The sequence below is a fragment of the Engraulis encrasicolus genome, chromosome 21, assembly GCF_034702125.1.
Source record: "Engraulis encrasicolus isolate BLACKSEA-1 chromosome 21, IST_EnEncr_1.0, whole genome shotgun sequence".
Classification (NCBI taxonomy): domain Eukaryota; kingdom Metazoa; phylum Chordata; class Actinopteri; order Clupeiformes; family Engraulidae; genus Engraulis; species Engraulis encrasicolus.
The window spans coordinates 39,718,151-39,741,564 of record NC_085877.1 but is presented as its reverse complement, the minus strand read 5'-3'; the positions used below and the strand labels follow the sequence as shown (position 1 = coordinate 39,741,564).

General features: G+C 42.1%; 1 protein-coding gene across 1 annotated transcript; it reads right to left on the bottom strand.

Annotated features, from left to right (window-relative positions):
- Positions 1 to 1,459: 1,459 nt before the first annotated feature.
- On the bottom strand, positions 1,460 to 16,024 carry LOC134437415 (NLR family CARD domain-containing protein 3-like). The gene is made up of 7 exons (XM_063186905.1): positions 15,837 to 16,024; positions 13,594 to 15,364; positions 6,854 to 7,027; positions 4,807 to 4,983; positions 4,298 to 4,474; positions 2,246 to 2,422; positions 1,460 to 1,553 (listed from the first exon to the last, which is right to left on the bottom strand). The coding sequence occupies exons 1-7, from the start codon at positions 15,925 to 15,927 to the stop codon at positions 1,460 to 1,462; spliced, it is 2,661 nt and encodes an 886-aa protein (XP_063042975.1). The 5' UTR covers positions 15,928 to 16,024.
- Positions 16,025 to 23,414: the final 7,390 nt, after the last annotated feature.

Genomic DNA, 23,414 nt, shown 5'->3' with positions numbered 1-23,414 from the left:
TACGTGTAGCCACTTCAGCCGCGGTGCAGCAGTGAGGCTGGCTGTGCACCTTCAGCCTCGCTTCACGTCAAATACGTGAGACGCACGTTGTAGTCTTTTACAAAGTTTTGCACTTTCTTGCCTGCCGAAAATGAGTGGTCTTCCGATGCCAATCCAAACCTTTAAAATTCACTGCTACCATATGTGAAATCAAGAGCACATGGCAAAAGGTATCAGGATTTAGCTGCACGCTGCATTCACTCTTATTCCAAAATTTACGAGTTAAAGCCCCATGGACCGAAAGTAGAAGGGTGTGACTTGGGTGCCCCATGGGAGAAAAGACTACACATTAGAGGCCATTTTTCAAATTCAATAACCACATCTTATAAGGGGTTTCAATGGGTGAAAAGATTACACACTGTTTTACCTGAAGAGGTAACTTTTGTAGTTCAATAGCCACGTCTTATAATGGCTTTTAATGGGATAAAAGACTACATACTAGATTATTGGTCCTCAACTCTAATCCATTCACCACAATGGAAACCAAATCTGTCCAACTGTTTATTGGCCCTCCAGGAAATTTGTCTTATCATTCACAAATCAGCCATACACAACACATTCCACATTCCACATAACAACTGAAACAATAGATAGATACCCAAATTATTTCTTAGTAAATACTTGAAGTGCATAGTATGTGTATATAGTACATAGTACAAAGTACATAGTATGTAAGTACAAACATGTACGTAGGCCTACATGTACATAAGAAATGTATATATATATATTTTACATTTCTCATTTCTGAAAATAGGGGCCCACAAGGGTGTGGGGCCCACCAGGAAATGCCTGCTATGCCACATGGCCAGTCCAGCCCTGCATACAAACATGTACATACATAGCATTACCAGACACACAATCATGGACGTGTACATAATATTATGTTATATTACCAGACAGACATACAAACATGTACATAGCATCACTAGACAGAAATCAGCTGCTTGGATTCGGTAAATTAACAGACATGGAGATAAAATAATTGTTTTAACTGTTCCGAAATATCCACAAAAAGTTACTTTTTTTGGTCAGCACTAGGGATTGTGCCCAAGTAACTCTACAAGTTCAGAAATATCCACATATCTAAACAGAAATGTACACACATCTACAGCGAGATATACACACATCTACACAGAAATATACACAATATATACAAAAAATATATAATATGCAGAGTATGGACACTGCACAAGATGAGATAAGATAAGATCGGATAAGATAAGAACATGGATACTGCAGGTACTGTAAATAAGATACAAAAAAGATATGTTTAAGTTTAATCTAAATATTTACACCAGTCAGACACTGCAGCGCTGTGATATTAATGTGTGTGTGTGTGTGTGTGTGTGTGTGTGTGTGTGTGTGTGTGTGTGTGTGTGTGTGTGTGTGTGTGTGTGTGTGTGTGTGTGTGTGTGTGTGACTATGATATTCCACATGATTTGTCTTTGGCGTTTTTGACGTCTTTGGTGTTTTTGGCGTCTTCAGCATCTTCAGTGTCTTCAGGGTCAACAAAGCTGGAAAAGACAAAAAGACAGAATGCATTTAAGACTTTTGGATTTCCTAACGCCAGCTGAGTTCAGGTATGAGGGTTCAAGAGGATTGGTTAGTGGATGTGTGTGCGTGTGTGTGTGTGTGTGTGTGTGTACACTTGAACCCCCCCCCCCACACACACACACACACACACACCGGGGGTGTACTACTCTACTCTACACTACTCTACTATTCTACAAACTGTACTCTACTACTTTACTCTACTCTATACTACTCTACTCTACTCTGATCTACTACTCTATTCTACTCTACTCCATCCTACTCTACTCTACACTGCTATAATATATTCTACTCTAATCTACTCTAATCTACTACTATACTCTACTCTACTACTCTAATCTACTACTCTACTATACTATACTCTACTCTACTACTCTAATCTACTCTACTCTACTCTACTCTACTCTACTCTACTCTACTCTACTCTACTAGCAAATAAGCAAGCGATAAACAGGACTTAGAGGTTCAGTAAGTGGGACTTGCTAGGGCAAGCCCATTAAATAAACATTACAATAAACAACAATTAAGCATAAAGATACACATTAAATGAAGAATGTAAAAAACATTCTATTTTACATCTATACATAATTAATCCACATCTATTTCATATCACTGATCAATATTCTAGATATGACGACAGAGTGGGTTTACTCACAGTACTGTCTGTAGTTTGTAGTTGGGATCTTCCTCCAGAGCAGAGAGCTGCTGCCCTGCTGATGCTCCTACTCTATTACCCCACAGATACAGATCAGTCAGGTGTGACAAGGGGTTTGCTGTCAGAGCTGAAGCCAGAGCAGTACCGCCCTCTGCTGTTATACTGCAGGACTCAAGCCTGGAGAGAGAGAGAGACAGAGACATAGAGAGACCGGGGCAGAGCAGAGATGCAGACATCAACTGGAAACACACACACACACACACACACACACACACACACACACACACACACACACACACACACACACACACACACACACACACAGCAAATAATGAAAGCATATGATAACTGTATAGGTGGAATGTCTAGTGCTTCCATGACAACTATGATGGTGTTAAATCTTCATCACACACTCTTTGTACAGTGCCCTCCATTATTATTGGCACCCCTGGTTGAGATGTGTTTTTTAGCTTCCAGTTATTATTATTTTTCTCTAAATAATATGGGACCTTAATGGAAAAAAAGAGAAAAATCCAACCTTCAATACAAGTGCATTTATTCAGTGGGGAAAAAATCCCACATAAAGAAATAATTATTTGACATCAAATAATGTGTGTCACAATTATTAGCACCCCTGTTGTTAATATTTTGTACAACCCCCTTTTGCCAACAAAACAGCACCTAATCTTCTCCTATAATGTTTCACAAGATGGGAAAAGACAGAAAGAGGGATCTTCAGCCATTCCTCTTTGCAGAATCTCTCTAAATCATCCAGAGACCTGGGTCCTCTCCTCTGTACTCTCCTCTTCAGCTCACCCCACAGGTTCTCAATGGGGTTGAGGTCTGGGGACTGAGATGGCCATGGGAGGAGCTTGATTTTGTGTCTGGTTAACCATTTCTGTGTAGATTTGGCCATATGTTTAGGGTCATTGTCTTGCTGAAAGACCCAGTGACGACCCATCTTCAGCTTTTTGGCAGAGGGCAACAGATTTTGATTTAAAATGTCCTGGTATTTCAAAGCATTCATGATGCCATGCACCCTAACAAGCTTCCCAGGGCCTTTGGAAGCGAAACAGCCCCACAGCATCACTGACCCACCCCCATACTTCACAGTGGGTATGAGGTGCTTTTCAGCATGCGCATCTTTCGTGGCACGCCAGACCCACTTAGAGTGTTTGTTGCCAAAAAGCTCAATCTTGGTCTCATCTGACCAAAGCACACGGTCCCAGTTGAAGCCCCAATACCGCTTGGCGAACTCCAGACGTTTTCGCTTATGATTGTGGGTGAGGAAAGGTTTTCTCCGTGCATGCCTCCCAAACAGCTTGTTGGCGTGTAGACAGCGCCTGATGGTTGATTTGGAGACTTTGTGACCCCAGGATGCTACCATTTGTTGTAATTCTGTAACAGTGAGCTTTGGAGATATTTTGATTTCTCTTACCATTCTCCTCACTGTGCGTGGTGGCAAAATAAACTTGGGTCCTCGTCCAGGCTTGTTTACCACTGTTCCAGTTGTTTTGAACTTCTTAATTATTCCTCTCACAGTAGATATGGGCAGCTGCAGTTGAGTGGCAATCTTCTTGTAGCCTCTGCCTGACCTGTGAAGGTCGACGCACATCTGCCTCACTTGTATGCTGTGTTCCTTTGTCTTTCCCATGTTTAAGAGTGGATAAGAGAAATGGCCTCGGTGTCACGTCATAGTTATACCCCAGGGAAACAGGAAGTGATGAATTACTAATTAAATGTTCCTACATACTCTGGTAAACTTTGTAAACTACTGTAGAAATGACAGAAATGCTTCAATTATATTTATTTCCTGGGAATTGTTAAGGGTGCCAATAATTGTGGAACAGGTGATTTAATGAAAAATAATTATTTTTTAGTCAGGGATTTTTTTCATTTTCCTACAATTCATTTGAGTTGAAGGCTACATTTTCCTACAATTTTCAGTGTGACAGTATTCTTCTGCAATAAACACTGAATTTATTTTAAGGCTTTTAACACATCTCAACCAGGGGTGCCAATAATTATGGAGGGCACTGTATCTGTGCTTACCTCAGTTTCTGTAGTTTACAGTCTGGATTCTTGAGTAGAGTAGAGATCTGCTTCACTCCAGAGTATCCTATTTTATTTTCACTCAGATTCACATCAGTCAGGTGTGATGAGGGGTTTGATGTCAGAGCTGAAGCTAGAGCAGCACAGTCCTCTGCTGTTATATTGCAGTTCACAAGCCTGGAGAGAGAGAGAGAGAGAGAGAGAGAGAGAGAGAGAGAGAGAGAGAGAGAGAGAGAGAGAGAGAGAGAGAGAGAGAGAGAGAGAGAGAGAGAGAGAGAGAGAGAGGGGGGGGGAGAGAGAGAGAAAAGAGAGATGGACACATACACTGAAACAAAAAACACATTTTACACACCAAAAAAACCACACACACATGTAAATGGGAGAGGTGGCAGGATTACAAACTGCTAATATTACCCCCCCCACACACACACACACACACACACTGCAGAGATGACAACTATAATAAAGTTTATTCTGCTTCATCACACACTGTTGGTCTCTGTGCTTACCTCAGTGTCTGTAGTTTACAGTCTGGATTACTGAGTAGAGTAGAGATATGCTTCACTCCAGAGTCTCCAAGTTTATTATCGCTCAGATGCAAGTCTTTCAGGTGTGATGAGGGGTTTGATGTCAGAGCTGAAGTCAGAGCAGCACAACCCTCTGCTGTTATGCTGCAGCTCATAAGTCTGGAGAGAGAGAGAGTGACAGAGTGGGGCAGAGAGGAGAGATGCGCACACACACACACACACACACACACACACACACAAACACACACACACTCCAAATCTGTACAGCATATGATGACTTAATTGGTATTTATTCTGCTTCATCATGCACTCTTCGTCTCTGTGCTTACGCCAGTTCCTGTAGTTTACAGTCTTGATCACCGAGTAGAGTAGAGATCTGCTTCACTCCAGAGTCTCCAAGTTTATTAGCACCCAGATTCAGATGTGTTAGATGTGATGAGGGGTTTGATGTCAGAGCTGAAGCCAGAGCAGCACAGCCCTCTGCTGTTATACTGCAGGACCAAAGCCTGGAGAGAGGGAGAGAGGGGGGGGGCATTGTTAAGTAGTATTGCATGCAAACAACCTCATGATAACAGTTTAATGATGTGTGTGTGAGTGAGAGAGTGTGTGTGTGTGAGAGAGAGAGAGAGAGAGAGAGAGAGAGAGAGAGAGAGAGAGAGAGAGAGAGAGAGAGAGAGAGAGACAGAGAGACAGAGAGACAGAGAGAGAGAGAGAGAGGATATGCGTGTGTGTACAGTCTTCAATGGGAACAGCTTGATAAAGGTTGTGTGTGTGTATGTGTAATGTACGGCTTTATAATGTTGACTTGATGATATGACTGCCTTATGGCCATCATTAACATCATTCCTGTGTTAGACATTTAACTGATTAAACTTATTAAACTACTAACCTGACAGCCTGGATTCTGCAGTGTGGATCGTTCAGTAGAGCACAGAACTGCTTCACTCCTGAGTCTCCGGGTATCTTTGCATTGAGCTTCAGGTCTGTCAGTAGTAAAGGGTTTTCATTTAGAATTGAAGTCAGATAGACACAAGCCAGGTCTGCACCATCACTCTCCAACAACCTGCAGAAACACCAGAATAATAATAATAATAATAATAATAATAATAATAGTAAGTATTTGCATAGCACAATTTATACAAGATACGCAGCTCAATGTGCTTAACAGATTAGATTAACAACAATAATCAAAACAAGTCCAACAGGCAGACAAAAATGTGTCCACTTGTTGCTTGTTGATGTAAATTAATGAATACAGTTCAATGTAACACAAACAATGCCGGTGAAGTGGTTTGGCCAATTTTAATGAATGCGTTTCAGATGGCCAACAGGGGGACATATCCTCTAATAAGAGATGCTAGGACGCATCTAAAAACAAACAAACACTAATTTGATTCCCCTACTATAACCACACACACACACAGACACACACACACACGCACACGCAGCCTCTACAGTTTTCTGCAGTCCTGCTGCCACCCATCATGTAGGCTGTGTGTGTGTGTGTGTGTGTGTGTGTGTGTGTGTGTGTGTGTGTGTGTGTGTGTGTGTGTGTGTGTGTGTGTGTGTGTGTGTGTGTGTGTGTGTGTGTGTGTGTGTGTGTGTGTGTGTGTGTGTGTGTGTGTGTGTGTGTGTGTGTTTCAGACATAACACATCACATAACGCAGACGTCAAAACTTCCGGTGGAAGGCAAAAATGTGTGTGTGTGTGTGTGTGTGTGTGTGTGTGTGTGTGTGTGTGTGTGTGTGTGTGTGTGTGTGTGTATGTGTGTGTGTGTGTGTGTGTGTGTTTGTGTGTGTGTGTGTGTGTGTGTGTGCGCGGGCAGGGGTGGGGGTCATGGATGTGTGTGGCTTAGCTATTATGGAACCATCCCATTTATACACTATAACAGCTCAGTTAATTCTTTAAATAATTAAATACATAATAAATACTAACATGATACAATACAATTATAATAGGAAGTAGAAATAAGAAACATGAGAAAAAACAAATCTGTCAAAATATGCCAGACAATGAGCGATGATCTTACCTCAATGTCTGCAGTTTACAGTCAGGATCCTGTAATAAATCAATAAGTAGCTTCATTTCAGAGTGTCTAGGGTCGTTTCCTCTCAGGTCTAGCTCCTCCAGGTGTGAGGGGTTTAATTGAAGAGATGAGGCCAGAGCAGCATATCCTTCTCCAGTAACACCACAGTCTGCCAGTCTGGAGAAAAGAGGAGTCCTATTGTCATTTCCCTCAACACGTCCAACACATTATTTAGCAGCATATCGTTCTCCTTTTACACCACAGTCTGACAGTTGGGGGAAGAGAGGAGTCCACTTTTGATGATTGACATCAAAGCTCTCTTAGTGCTCAACATTCTCCAACATATTATTTCATTTCTTATGCTGAGCTACAGGTACCCTGATATCATAATGGATAATTTAGACACTTCTCAATAGCACAGTCTGAAGACAAGAGCAGTCCTATTATTACTCTGATCATCAGAAAACCCAACATTTTATGAAACAGTCCTTATAATAATAATAATTTAATAATAATTGTATTTGTATAGCACTGTGTCATACAAGGCATGTAACTCAAAGTGCTTAACAAATGGGAAAAAAACATTGTTAGAGATAGATTTAAAAGGAGAGGAGAGATAGATTTAAAAGGAGAGGTATAGAGGAGAGGCAGAAAAAGCAGGAAGGCAGAGGAAGAAGAGATAGACAGAGAATGTAGAGTCATAAGGTCAACGTAGGTTAGGACCAGGATTCTTAGATGTGTAAGGTCCATAGTGGCTGGGCCTATCATAAGTCATAGATAGTCACACAGAGATTGGGCGCTCAGGTGCGGCCCCTGGTGGCATCAGGGGTGAGGAAAAAACTCCCTTTCGCTTGAATCATAGTTTGTGAGGGGGAAAAAAAGCTCAGTGAGGTCTGAGAAAAAAGACCCCCTGTAGTCAGGAAGAAACCTCAGGCAGAGACCAGCGGCCACCTAGGGGAGCCCCCTGCCAGGGCTGGATTGCGAGTAGTAAGGGCGCTGCGGCGGCTGGGACACTGTGACGTCTTGGCAGCTAGGAGTTGGCAAGGATGAAGAGGTGGGTCTTCAGCTGCTTCTTAAAGGAGTCGACGGAGGTGGCTGATCGGATCTCGATGGGGAGGGTGTTCCATCTCTTGGGCGCATAGCAGGCAAACGCGGCGTCGCCGATCTTCTTCTGCGGGGGGGTGGGGGTCCTTAGCAGCTTGGCATCAGTGGACCTGAGAGCTCGAGCAGGGGCATAAAAAGAGAGCATGTCTGAGATATAGCTAGGGGCAAGTCCATTTAATGCTTTAAATACTGTGAGCAGAATCTTAAAGTCGATTCTGTATGAGACAGGTAACCAGTGCAGGTCTGCCAAGACAGGAGAGATGTGCTCTCTCATTCTGGTTCTTGTTAGGATTCTTGCCGCAGAATTTTGAATGAGTTGCAATTTGTCAATTAATTTTTTTTGGGAGACCAGAGAAAAGAGCATTGCAGTAGTCTATCCTACTGGTGACAAAGGCATGAATAAGTTTCTCAGCGTCTTGTCGGGGGGCCAAGCCGCGCACTTTGTTGACATTTCTAAGATGGAAAAAAGCAGATTTTGTTATCTTGTTGATGTGAGGCTCAAAGCTCAAATCCGAGTCTATGACCACACCTAGGCTAGTAACCTTATCTTTAATGTGTATGCTTAGGTCACCTAGGCTTGAGTGGAGTTTTGCACGTTTTTTCTTAGGCCCAATGAGCAACACTTCAGTTTTATCTTCATTTAATTTTAGGAAGTTACTGTTCATCCAATCTGTAATGGCAGACATGCATTTAGTCAAGGCATGAATGGCAGTGGTTTGGCTAGGCTCGACAGAGATATATAGTTGAGTGTCATCGGCATAGCTATGAAAATCAACATTGTGCTCTCTGATGATGGAGCCCAGGGGCAACATATAGAGAGAGAAGAGGAGAGGGCCCAAGCAACTACCCTGAGCAACTCCAAAAGGCACATCATACTTGTTGGAGACGTATTCTCCGATGGTGACAAAAAACTGTCTTCCTGTAATATATGTTTTGAACCACTCTAAGACGTGACCGGACAAGCCTACCCAAGATTCAAGGCGGTCAATTAGTATGTTGTGGTCTATCGTGTCAAAGGCGGCACTGAGGTCGAGGAGGATAAGTGCTGAAACTTTGTTTGCGGCAGTGTTGAGCCTAAGATCACTTATTATTTTGGTTAGTGCTGTTTCGGTGCTATGGTTGGCTCTAAAGCCTGATTGGAATTTTTCCAAGATATCATTCCCAGCCAGATGTTGATTAAGCTGTTTAAATACAACTTTTTCTAGTACCTTGCTTATAAAGGGGAGGTTTGATATAGGTCGGTAGTTGTTTAAAGAATTCTGATCTAAATTTGTCTTTTTTAGGAGTGGCTTTACCATGGCTGTTTTGAATGAGCTTGGAAAAATGCCTGTAAGCATAGAGGTGTTAACAATTTGCAGTAAAGGTGCTGCTAAGCAACCAAGTACGTTTTTTAGCAGATATGTGGGGATCGCGTCAAGGCTGCAGGTAGACTGCTTACTTTCCCTGACTATTTTACAGAGGTCGTCCTCTGTAATTGGACAAAATTTTTGGAAGCTCTCAGGTCTCCTAGGGGGGTTTAACCCTCCCCTCGGTGTATCGCCTGAGTGGGCGACAGAGGTTGCTGCGTTTCCACCTTGGATGCCTTCTCTAATGTCGGCAATCTTTTTATTAAAAAATCTAGCAAATTCCTCGCACTTGGCATGTGATGCTGCATTTAGGTTGTTATTGCTATGTGTTGGATTAAGCAGGTGGTCGATAGTGGAAAAAAGAACTTTCGCATTATGCTGGTTGTCTGTTATGATTTTGGAAAAATATGCTTTTCTCTCTGAGCGTACCGCATTATTGTAGGAGGAGATCTCATCCCTAAGGGATTGTCTGTGGACTTCTAATTTAGTTTTCCTCCAAAGACGCTCGGTTACTCTGCATTTTCTTTTTAAGGCTCTAAGTGAGTCATTCATCCAAGGTGAATACCTAGCTCTGGTTCTTGTCGTCGTTCTAATTGGAGCTATGTTATCTAGAATTCCTCTTAAGTTGTTGTTGAAGCTATCAAGCATTTCCTCAGGTGTGCAGTGACCATTTAGTAGGTCACCTGATTTGATGAGGTCTGAAATCTTAAGCTCAGCAGAGGCATTAATGCGTCGTCTGTGAATGACATTGTTGGGTGTGCTAATTTGTGTTGAAATGTCAAAATCAAAAAACACACAGTGGTGGTCGGAGAGGCCGACGTCCGTGACCGATATATTGTTGATGTCAAGTGCATGTGAGATAACAAGGTCAAGTGTGTTGCCTTTTCGATGGGTAGGCTGTTCTGTAACGTTCTGGACGACACCGAATCCATTTAATGTGTCTAAGAAAGACTTGGCTATTGCGTCATCTGATTTATTTACATGGATATTAAAGTCGCCAGCAATTATTGCTTTGTCATAGTTAGTAAGTACGTCCGACATGAAGGTGGAGAAATCAGATAGAAATGACGAAGAGAATTTCGGTGGACGGTACAGAACAATAATGATCAGTTTGAGGTTTGCTTGGACCCTCATTGCCAAGTATTCAAATGAAGAGAAAGAGCCCAGATTCATCTTAGTACAATTAAATTTGTTGGAGAAAAGTATGGCTACGCCTCCGCCTCGTTTCTTTGGTCTCGGGGCGTGAAGGAATTTGTAATCGGAAGGGCAAGCCTCAATAAAAGTAGCAGCCCCGTCGTCTTTAAGCCATGTTTCGGTAAGGAACATAAAGCTTATGTTTTTGTCCGAGACCAGCTGGTTTACTACGAAGCTTTTGTTGGTCAAGGACTGCACGTTAAGTAATGCAGCATTAACATTCAAAGTAGTAGAGCTATTGTTTATGCGTTCAGGTGCAATCGTAATTAGGTTGTTGTGTACACAACCAGAGGGTCTATATCTGCGAGCTTTCCTACGGGTAGTGACAGCGTGGATAGCTAGAGGGGAACTCTCTGTTGGGCACGCAGTGTCTAAATTGGTGTAGTGCTTTGGATTATAAACAGCTACAATACAAGATATTTCACACAATTTCTAAAACCAGTCTGTAGAAGAGTAAAGCCTGTTGTTGATGCCTTAAAGACCTCTCAACACTCTCATCGTCAACATCTCCAACATATTATTTTACATTCTTGATACTCAGCTACAATAACATAATTCAGTCGCTTCTTCTCGCCACCTCTTGCTGTAGCATCAAATAAGAACAGTGTCTGTACGCTGTTCAACATTAATCTTCATCATGTTATGGAACACTCCTTATACTGAGCAGCTTGGATTAATTATGCATAGAAGCCAAAATTATAAGCATTTTGTTTGTTTGTTTGTTTGTTTATATGTATGGTCAAATATGCAACTGTGGCTATTTAATGGCCAGTACAGGTAATAAAATTCACTTCACATTAAAAATCAACAATGATATAAATAATTGAATGAATACATTAAATAAGTTTGGTCACATTAATGCATTTTATAAAGTTCAAAACCTTTTAAGGTGGGACCAAAAATAGTGTCTTCTTTAAAAAGAACTGTTGTCTTTTCCTTCTAAGTGGAGAGCAAGATATATACACAATTTAAGCATTCCTTATGCTAAACTACTGGGTTGAGCTACAACATAGAATATTTTTGTTGCCTGGGTTTTGTGTATCTATAGGTTGACGGATTAATCAAACCAAACAATTAACAACTAGAAATGCACCCAGAGTGTGCAGACCTCCGCCAAGGAAGTTTGTTTTTAGACACATACAGTATATTTGTGTCATGATGTGGTGTCATTTATGCAGGTTTATACACACCATTAGTGTGTTCAGAATTAATCAGTCAAGTTGTAGCTAGATTATATCTGTATTTTTAATTACCATGTCCTTGGTTAACTGTGGTTTGTTTTGTTCACCTGTGATTGTGGTATTGGCAAAGTGCTACATGCTATATTGTGAACTTACTATGCACTGTCCTATATGCACTTATTGAAGGTCAGAAGTTCCAGGTCACATTGTTATAAACAGTTTTGATGATTGGCAGCATGCCCTTATTACCATTTAAAATTTCACAGCTATTTCATATCACACTTTAAAGACTAAGTGGAATTATACCAATTGTATCAGCCTAATCCAGCCTTGTGCTTAGGCTACAAGATAAAAAAAAATCAACCTGCTTTGAAAACTTGTGATCACGGAATGATGAGAATGTAATAATTTTAACCAACACAACTGAAACAACCACAGACAACCGTATCTGGTTAGGCCTATTTTTTTGTGTGCCTACGATGGTATATGAATCATTCTCATGGGCAACTGGTTGGCCTTAGCGCTGTCGGCTGAAGCATTAAGCGGCATTTCCTTCTAGGAAAATCACTATCACCGTTGTCAATCAGTCTACGTTGCTGTCGGGCTTTGTGCTCCATCTCGCAACTGGGGTTAAATTGAGTGAAGTGTAGGCCTAATGCATTTGACCAGCATTGTGAACTAACACAGCCACAAATTCCATATTTTTTGGCGATGGTACTTAATTAATTCGACATTGTCAACCAACATGATCAGCGGTGGTCACTGTCCATACTTTAGGAAGCGGTAGGCTAATTAATTTCACATGACTGTTAACTTCAACGAGGTTGTAGCCAAGCCAAAAAGGGTGCCTGCTGATGAGCAACTTTTAGGTTGAGCACTGGTTTTGGAGCTTGGGTCAAAGGAGACAGTGCTTTTCCTTACTGCTTTGGTGCAGGCACACCCGATCGGAATATTCGCCGGTGCTCGGCCATTATGCATGCTGTCGGGCTTTCTGATCCCTGTCCATCTCGCAAACAACTTGGGGTTAACTTTAGTTCTAAATGTAGCGAAGGGGATGTAATGAATTTTACCAGCATTGTGAACGTAGGCTACAGTCAAAAATGAGTTGGCAACGGCAGCCTAATTAATTCGACAGCATTGTGAACCTAAGTCACAACAGCATTGTGAACGTAGACTACACGATCACACATTCCATATTTTTGACAACGTAATTAATTCGACAGCATTGTGAACCTAAACGATCTGCGGGGGTGGTCACTGTCCATCTCGCAATGATAACATAGCCTAGGGGTCAACACAATCACAAATTCCATATTTTTGGCAGCGGTGGTAATTAATTTGACATGATTATTTCCTGCCTGCGGATGATGCCTGCATGCGGATGATCAACTTTTTAGGTGAAATGCACTTCGTATTGAAGCTTGCGCGGAAAAGGAGAGTCTCTCCCTGTTCCTTATTGTTGCTGAGAAATGCGCAGGCACGCCGGTGCTCAGTGCTCACCGTGCGCACCTTGTGGCACTCAGTGAAATAGCAGGGAACGAACGAACTAACTAACACAGACAGCAGGGAACGAACGAACACAGACAACACACAAGCCCAGGTGATCACATAACCTCCTGGCGGAGGTAATTACTGAAGTACGAACATGTCTTACCTGAGAGCTTCCAAACCACAATTGGGGTTCTTCAATCCATTGCAAAGTTCTTTGACTCCGACATCTCCAATTCTGTTGCCACTGAGGTCCAGTTTCTTCACTTTTGAAAATGTGTTGCAGAGAACAGATGCTAGTGTTGTACAGCTTGTTGCACTGAGTCTACAGCCATCAAGCCTGAAATTGCGGAAGAGAAAACAAATTAAAATCATATCAAATCAGTTAGTAGGCTCTCGTCTGAAGTAAATTCACTGCTGCCATACTTACAGAACAGTTTGGGATTCTTCCATTACTGGTTTCAGCCTCAGGAGACCTTCATCAGATCTGACGTACTTCTTCAGGTCGAACACATCCAGCTTCTGGTCTGATGTCAGCAGGATAAACACCAGCGCTGACCACTGGCCAGGTGAGAGCTGCGCTTCAGAAAGTGTCCCTGCACTCAGGAAGCTCTGGATCTCCTCCACTAAGGAGTGGTCATTCAGTTCATTCAGGCAATGGAAGAGGTTGATCACCCTCTCTGAGGAAGGGGCCTCCCTGATCTTCTCCTTGATGTAACTGATTGTTTCATCATGGTTTATCTGTCCCTGTCCTCTCTGTAGTAAGCCATGCAGGAGAGTCTGGTTGGACTCCAGAGAAAGACCAAGAAGGAAACGGAGGAAGAGGTCAAAGCGACCATCTTCATACTCCAGAGCTTTGTCCACAGCACTCTTGTGTAAGATGGTCATGGAGTTTTCCTCCCCAGAGGGAGCTTGGTGTACGGACAGCACATCTGTCTTTAGGGCTCTCATCTCCAGAAACACATACAGAGCTGCAAGATACTCCTGGATACTCAGGTGGACAAAGCAGAACACTGTCGCTTGAAAGATTCCAGATTCTTCTCTGAAGATCTGAGTGCAAACACCAGAGCGCACTGCAGCTTCTTTGACATTAATGCCACACTCTCTCAGGTCCTCTTTATAGAAGATCAGACGGCCCTTCTCCAACTCTTCATAAGCTAGCTTTCCAAGATCAAGGATAAGACCCTGGTTCCATTGTGGCTCAAGGTCATTCACATCTTCATACTTTTGGTTCTTCTGTGTGGTTTGAAAGATCAGGAAAAATGTGTACATCTCTGTCAACGTCTTCGGAAGCTCTTTTCCTGCCGACAAGCTGAGAATCATCTCAAGAACACAAGCAGTGATCCAGCAAAACACAGGTATGTGGCACATGATGTGGAGGCTCCTTGATGATGTAATGTGAGAAACGATTCTACTTGCAAGACTCTTATCACTGACTCTCTTCCTGAAGTACTCCTCCTTCTGTGAGTCATTGAAGCCCTGTATCTCTGTGACAAGGTCAACACACTCAGGAGGAATCTTACTGGCTGCTGCTGGCCGGGAGGTTATCCAAAGTAGAGCAGAGGGAAGCAGATTGCCCTTGATGAGATTTGTCAGGAGCACATCCAGAGATGTGACAGCCGCCACATCAGACCATCTTTCATTCTTCTGAAAGTTCAGTTGAAGCCGACATTCATCCAGACCATCAAAGATGAACAGCACTTTATATTTCTCCTGGCTGCTAAAGGTTAACTTCTTCAGCTCTGGAAAGAAGTGGTGAAGAAGGCCCATTAAGGAATACTGTTGGTTTCTCATGAGGTTGAGCTCCCGGAAAGGCAATGGGAAAATGAAGTGGATCTCTTTGTTGTCTTTTCCTTCAGCCCAGTCCAGGATGTACTTTTGAATGGAGACGGTTTTTCCAATGCCAGCCACCCCTTTAGTCATAACTCTTCTGCTTGGTTTGTCTTGACCAGGTAAGGGCTTAAAGATGTCACTGCATTTGATTTGTTTCTCCTGTCCAGGTGGTCTTTTTGATATGGACTCAATCTGCCTGACTTCATGCTCCTGATTTACTTTCCCACTTCCTCCCTCTGTGATGTAGATCTCTGTGTAGATCTTTTCTAGCAGAGCAGATCCGCCTTGCTTGGGAATTCCCTCAAACACTTTCTCGTGATTGGTCTTGAGATTTCTTTTCAGCTCAGCCTGAATTACAACCAATTCATCTGTTTCACAAATGAAATAAAAACTGAATCTTTAACCAACTGATGACACGATGACAGCTGCTGATGATATTCTAATAACATACAAATAAAGTGCTGAAACAAATAATGACACTGACACACGCCAGACCTGCGTAGTTCCACACACTCTCACCCCCGAAACTCTTGGCCATTTCTCTCGATTTACATCAGCCACAATGACAGAAGTGTGTTGAAACAACAATATAAAAACTGTATACAATCTGTCACAATTGAGTCACAATTTAGGCCTATTGTATACAGTTTTAATTTTTCATTTAAAACTTTTAAGTGATTATGAAAGCACGTCTCTTCTTCGCCGTCTTCTTTACTCAGTTGCAACTCACAAGATGGGATGGGCCACTGCCCATAAAATCACCACATCTTCATTGTAGCCTGTCATCTGCAATCTTACAATCACAATCGCAATCACACCAGAGAAAAATAGAGTTCTTACTTTCTCTCCTTTTGTCATTCATATCCCCTCTATCCAGCTTCTGTTCATCATCCATATCCCCTCTGATGCATCCTAGGAAGCGACGCGTCATGGTCCTCTCTCCTCAAATATGTCTTGCTAATCTGGACTAAGAATCCTCTTCAATCTTCAATCTCTGCAGCTCGTTCCTCACAAAGGTGATGATCTTCTTCTCAAGCACCTGAAGCAGAGCACAGAGCACACACGTTTCTTGAAACCATCAGACTTTCCATTGTTGTCCCACTGTTTTAAAAAAAAACCCAGTCCTTTTAAAAGTACCACAATAACATACATTTTATTATACATACAGTATATTATAATGTCAAGAACCTAAAGGACATCACACATCAGCTTCTTAACGTCAATATTTGCTTGCAAATCAAGTAAAGCTCCATTGCACGATAAAATAGCTGAAGTGTGCGGATTAGGGGTGCAAATAATATCGAAATGTATCGATATATCGCGATTCTGATGATTGAATCGAATCGCATAATATTGTGGGGCATTCTTAAGTTTTGAAAATAATCGAATCGCTGGCCCCTGCCCAATAACTTCATGGAAGTGGAAAAGTAATTGGTGAAAAATCGAATCGAATCGTGTTGTATCGTGGGGCATTCTTAAGTATCGAAAATAATAGAATCGTATCGCATCGAATTATAAGATATCGATATTGAATCGTATCGTCATGGAGGATGTGATTTACACCCCTAGTGCGGATTGTCTCCAATTTATACAGAATAGTGCCACAATAACATACATTTTATTACAAAGCGGATTCCAAAAAAGTTGGGACACTTGGTATTTTGTGAATAAAATCAAAATGCTGGCATTTTCAAAACATTCAATAGGTAGAGCATTGTGTACAGACAACATATCAGTTGTTAAAGCCAAGCAGAATGATTGTTTTGGGGTAATTATGTGATCATTTAAAATTTCACCCTCGCAACAAATTCCCAAAAAGTTGGGACAGGGCCAGTAAAATGCTTTTTATGTTGGATAAGACTAAACACAACACAAGGGAGGAGACTTAAAGTGGTAGTTCGCTATTTTAGACATTAAGCCCTGTTTGTGTGACTTCTGGGGTGAAGTAGAGATGTTCTCATCACAATTTTGACATTTGGTGCTGAACGGAGCATTTGGGTATCCAAGACTGCAGCCCCCCCACCTTTACATTGACTCCAATAGAGCACTCAAGCAATCGATTATAAAATGGCATTAAACTTTTGTTTGAGAAGACATGGAACTCACCGTGTGGTCAGTGGTAGACAGCGATAAATTGACCCGAAAATTGCAGCGAAACCCCACCTTTCAACGAGATAAGTTCGTGCCTAAAGCGGCTGTATTCCCATAGACTCAACATAGAACCACCACATTAACAGTCAAAAATAAGGACTAACAAACTATACTGAGGTGGAATCACCACAAATATGTAAACTATCAACTGTCTCGGTGGTGATAATCACAATAGTTTTACCATCTGTGATGCTTATCTGAAGTTAATACTACGAACAGCAAGTCTTGTCATATTCCCTGTATTGCATCGCATTGCATTTGCTGTGTGCTACGCCCACTACTAGGCACTAACAACGCTGAGCAGTACTGAGAAGCTAAAACAGCTAATTTTGGCCCTAGCACACAGCGGAGATTGCCTGACTCTCCCCTCTGTATGGCTTTGGATGCAACCCTGCGCTGCGGCACCCCTGCTGAGTGTTGATTGATGCACCACTTTCTCCACTTTGATGTGGCAGGCCTACCACCCAGAATGCTCTATGGTTAATCATAGTGCAGTTATGAAGCTGTCAAAAGCTTGTGGGCTGGCTGCAGCGAAATCAACATGAAAGGGTTAATATCTGAAATTGGCACATCACCCACTCTTATCCTGATGGGTAAGTGTTGGACAACTACAAACAGCAAAACCAAACAACCCACTATGAGATATAAAGCCACGTTTGGCGAAATGTTGGCCTTTGTGTCTCCAACTTGGAAAATCAGGCTTTTTGGGTGAATGCCCCGCCCCCAAACATGCATGACCCCACCCCCACTGATGTCCATACCTCACCACCTGTTCTTATACACATCCCACCATGTAAACAAACACAAAATAAGTATGGTATAGGGTATTTGGTCAGCATAACATGAATTGGGAGCCAAAGACTGTTGTAATCTATGGCTGCAGCACATCAAGCATAAAAGGCTCAATATCTGAAAATGCTCAAGGGATATCACCGGGCATCGTCTGGAATCTTAATAGGTACACCTTAGGCAACCACAAACTGCAAAGAAAAAAACTTTATCAGACGAAACTGGGTTCGGCTGATATTTGGCTTTTGGCTGCCGGACTATTACATTATGCCCAAGTATTTAGGATTTTCGGGAGTCACAATTTTTATACATCATAGTATCGCACCCACTGACCATGTGCACAGGAGTTAATTTTCCATCCACTCGTGTCCTCAGGCCACGCCCCCGTACTACACCGTGGCCAATGCATTTGCAGGCTACACAGCTATTACAAGTACTTACAGTATGTAGGCATACAGTATGTGGGTGGTTGACGCTTAAGGGCGTAACGCAAAAAAAAAAAAGTTTTTCAAATTCCTGAAAAAAATGATGGATAAAAATTGGAAGAAAATAGCAAAAAAATAAAGCACTTAGTGGTCTGTGGAATTTCACCTTATTTTTGCCATTTCGGGGGAAAATGTGTCCCGCATCAACACATTGCATAGGTACGTCACACCGCAGGAAAATGGAGTCACACCACAGGGAATTCACTGCATTATGGCCATTTTAATCCTTTTGTATACATGACTGACATCTGAGCTCATGCTAACTTGATAATTATATTGTGTTTAATCTTAATATGTGTTTTCATTTATATTAAAAAAAATCCTTCTATAAGACCAGTCACACCACAGGACACCATAAAATGAACTTAAGCATTGCGTGACAGAAAGATTGCAATATGAAGACATATTAAGAGGTTAAGAGTCACCTTAAACTTCCACAGCACTCTCCAATAACTGAGGTACTGACTGGTTAGGAGCCAGTCTTTCAGACCCTTGTAGTTGGCCTTGCAGCTGCCCATTCACAAACATTGACATACATGTCACCCCTCACGACGCAATTTGTGTTACGAAATTGAACTTATAGTTAATATTACTGTTTTGAGTTTTTTTCACATTCACATATCTTAATATAAAGTTAATATTTATGCAATCATGCCAAATGCTTCATACATTATTCAAAATGTTGTTGGTTAATTTATATATATGTTATATTCCAGGTTTCATTAATGTTACAGTCACACCGCAGTATATTTGACATATAAACCTTAACATGAATCTTAACAAAAATGTGTCTTCTCATCTAAGACTAATATGAAACATAATGTACCACATCTTCTTTCATTGACAATTGTTTTTATAAGGAAAAATAACAGTTTAGTAGGTTTTTAACCAATGTTACGAAAAAACAAGGCGTCACGTCTCCCACCCATGTATACAGCATGTACAAATGTGGTGTAAAATAGCTATATACAGCTAGCCTAGTAAACCAGCGCCACCCGCTGGACGCCGAAAAATTTTCAGCTGCGAGTGGGTCTGGCCTCGGATTTGAGAACGGTTTGAATACTGTGCCCTGAGTCTGGCAAACCCAATCACAACGCAGAGATTTGTTTTGAATCAAAGCGGGCAGGGTTTTGAGGGAGTGACGACGAATCTCGCAACACCGTTGGGAAAGCACATCAACGGCAAAGATCGCCGATTGGTCAGAGCGCCGGCACGGTTTGAAAAAACAACAGGTTGTTCTCATCAACAATCTTCGGAGGTATCGTTCATCAGGGCCAGACTAAATTACTCCGGTTAGGCTGGTTTATCAGACTAATATACAGCATGCTTGTGTACACAAATACAAAATAACTATAGGAGTAATTTACTGTTCTGAGGAAGGGCTCTGAGGCTTAAAACAGCACATATGGCAAAAGAGGAAGGTAATTAAAGCTGGGCTTACACTGTGCGACTTTTGCCCCGATTTTGCCCCGATTTGGCACTCGCACGACTTTTTGAGAGTCGGGCCGATTTCTTGCTCAATCGCAGGTCAATCGTGAGTCTCTCATCGTGCAGTGTACATGGGGTAAGGACAAGCGATTTCGCCTCACGGTCGTGCAATCGCAGGGTCGCAAGAAAATCAAAACGGTTTGAAATTCTGCTCGTGGCTCGTGCGTAAATCGCACAGTTAAAGCAGTGCTACGACCTGATTTGACACTTCACATGTACAAATTAATAGGGCCGTGCGATTCGCTGTTGAGCGCGACCTCATCTCCACCTCAGGTGTGCATGTTACCTCCTCTGCAGACCGGGGAAACATGCCTGTCGCGTCGTACAGTGGAAGCATTTCGCTCGCATCCGACTGTCGGCTCGTATAGTGTGAGGACGTGAGTCGTGAGTTGTGAACTTTTAAACAGTGAAATTCCATCGTGCAGTGTGAGCAGAAGCTTAAGACCCACGAGTGAAAATATCGCACAGTGTATGCCCGGCTTAAGAGAGTTGGAGAATTAAAAAAAAAAACGTTTAGGCCTATGGTGGCTTACAAAACAGTTAGGCTGAAAAGCAGATTCTTGTCACACACAGAGGGGAAATAGGAATAGCCGAATTTAACTAATTTAATTAATCTGGGAAGACTGTAGCCTAAGGTAAACATAATAGGCCTGTCACATATTCGGAAATAATGCAATCACATAGAGTGCAACATTTATAGATTGGTTTTGTGCTTTTAAATTATTGACATTATACCCAAGTATTTACAACGCCACACCTTCCCATCCCTGGATTGCATCAAGCCTCATCTTATGATAAGACTTTATTGTCAGTTTTCACTGAAATTCTTTTTGCGTCCCTGAGCAACACTCGCTTAAGACAGGACATACACATAACATCACATCACAAGACTATTGCACAACTGACAAAAGACAAAATAAGCAACAACAAAAAACCAGAGGACACATGCCTATATGGGTCAGAGACGTCCAACATGTCCTTCAGTGCAACGGATACTTTTGCTTACTGTAAATGCAAAAAAAGAGATTTTGGTGAAATTATTTTTTTTCCTTGGCTTTCATGCATTCACTTTTCAAAAAATTGTTTTGAAATTTCATGTTTTCCACTGAAGGACAGTGTCATGTTGGTCGTCTTTGACCCATATACAGACACACATACATTACATATACAACCCACATAACTTCAGGATCCTACCAACATTGAGTGATAACTCTATGCAGTCTTATGACTGATTTAACAAAAGAACGCACAGCCTAATTTTCATGGCATCATCGCAAATACTTTAGACAAGTCAGTATCACTGGACATTCCTTCCCCCATAAATAGACTGCCACTACTTACTAAATGTCGATTGTGAAGAGGATTTCTCAGAAGTTCTGTCATCAGCAAGTTTGGTCTCGTCCCGTCTGCCGTTGTCTCTCGCAGCCTCTTTTATTTGTGCATTCATGTTGGCAGTCAATATACAGTAGTTCCTTTTAAAATGAGGAACACAATATGGCTTACATCAGCTACGCACGCATGCACGCACAACCAATAAAGAGTTGCCATAAAGTCAGTCTCTCTCTCTCTCTCTCTCTCTCTCTCAACATGCCGTAGGTTGCGGTCAGAGGTGCTGAGCCGAGCGAGACGTGTCTCGTCTCGCAAGCAGGCAGAGGAAGTAAGAAGGCAACATTCGCCTCGACTCGCAAGCAGAAAGAGGAAGTAGGAGGCCGCAGCTGTGAGTAAGACTGATTTCGTAACCATTGTTGCCAGATTTGTCTGATCAAAACCCGTCAAAATGCACTAAATTCCACCCAATTTCAACAAATTGCATTCATTTCTATGGGCACATAACGGCTTTAAAAAAAAAACGCCAAATGGCCAATTTTTCCCGTTTTTACCCGCAGACGGCCATGCCAAACCGCCCAATCTGGCAACACTGTTCGTAACCTATGCAACCTAGACCAGTGTTTCCCAACCAGGGGTACGTGAGCACACTGAAGGGGGTACTTGAAAAAATGTAATTTTAACAAATGCATGGAGCATAGTCACACTGCAATAGAAAAAGGGATGTAAAACACGAGTTAGGGGGTACTCATGGCACAATGAAAAGGCTTAGGGGGTACACGTGACAAAAAAGGTTGGGAAACACTGACCTAGACCACAGTTCTGAAGAAGAGGGCAGTCGTAATCAAGGCCACAGCTTTGCAATGAGAGTGACAAGAGTTGTGCACGAGCTGAACACATGTGAGAGGTGCGATACCTTTAAAGGTGCACTCTGTAACATGTTAAGCAGCACGAGCTGAACACATGTGAGGGGTGCGGTACCTTTACAGGTGCACTGTGTAACATGTTAAGCAGTTTCTCTTTAGAATTCATGCTGCGGCACACAAGCCCACACATACATAGGCACACACACAGGCGCACACACGCAAATAAAACAGTGTTGGTTAGTATCAAATGCATCCAATCTATGTGCTTCTACAGAGTGTGTGTGTGTTGCTATTTCTATCTCCGTTGGTCTTCACTGGGAAATAAATGTGGTTTCTGCCCTATAGTCTGCACCATCAGGTGTCAGGATTTAAAAAAAAAATGTTTTTGTCTTTTCGACTTAATTTGATAGGACAGTGTGAGAGGTGGACAGGAAGCGAATTGGGAGAGAGACGGGGAGGGGTCGGGAATCGAACTTGGGTCAGCCGCATGGCAGGCGAGTGCCCCACCGGTTGGCCACGGTAGGGCCAGGTGTCAGGATTTTCATGCGCGCAAAAACTCAAATGCAGACACAAAAAGGGTTAAGGCTTCAGGATGAAACTGAGATTTTTTTCATTTCAAGACGTGAGAAACAAAAACTATATGGCAAACAAAAGGTGAGAATTGTGTCAGAAGCGAAAGTGCTCCGCAGTGCTGTCGGAGCGAATGTGCGGAGGCCCTAACTAGACACAGAAAGCAATCAAAACTGGGGAACAGGTAAGGAGGGACAGGTGAGGTAGGCCTACAAATGAGGGGCGGAGTCCAGAATATGACAGGTAAACACAGGCGGGGCACATAGGCATGAATGGCCATCCGGGTCATATCTGATTATTTATCACTTATCCTGGGCCCAACCTCTGTGGACCTAATGCCTCTACAATCTCTATATATGTCCTCTTTAAACTTATTTCATTTTCTCTCTACTTATTTTCCACTTATTTTCTCTATTCCGTCTAGTTTCTTCTTTTGTCTTCTTGCTATTCTTTCTTGTTTCTCTCTCTTTTCTACTTCCCTTTTCATTTTCATCTTTAACATTGATGTGTATCCGTTTGTTAAGCACTTTGAGCTGTTTTTATGCCTTGTATGATATTGTGCTATACAAATACAGTTATTATTATTATTATTATTATTATTATAATTATAATTAATGTCCCTTTTTTTGTATCTCTATGTGAATAGGTGCATTCATAACTGTTGTGATGGGTTGACGAGATTGTAACGCTTGTGCATTGCGTGACTTGCTCGTCAGGCCCAAATGTGTCCATGACTTGATCAT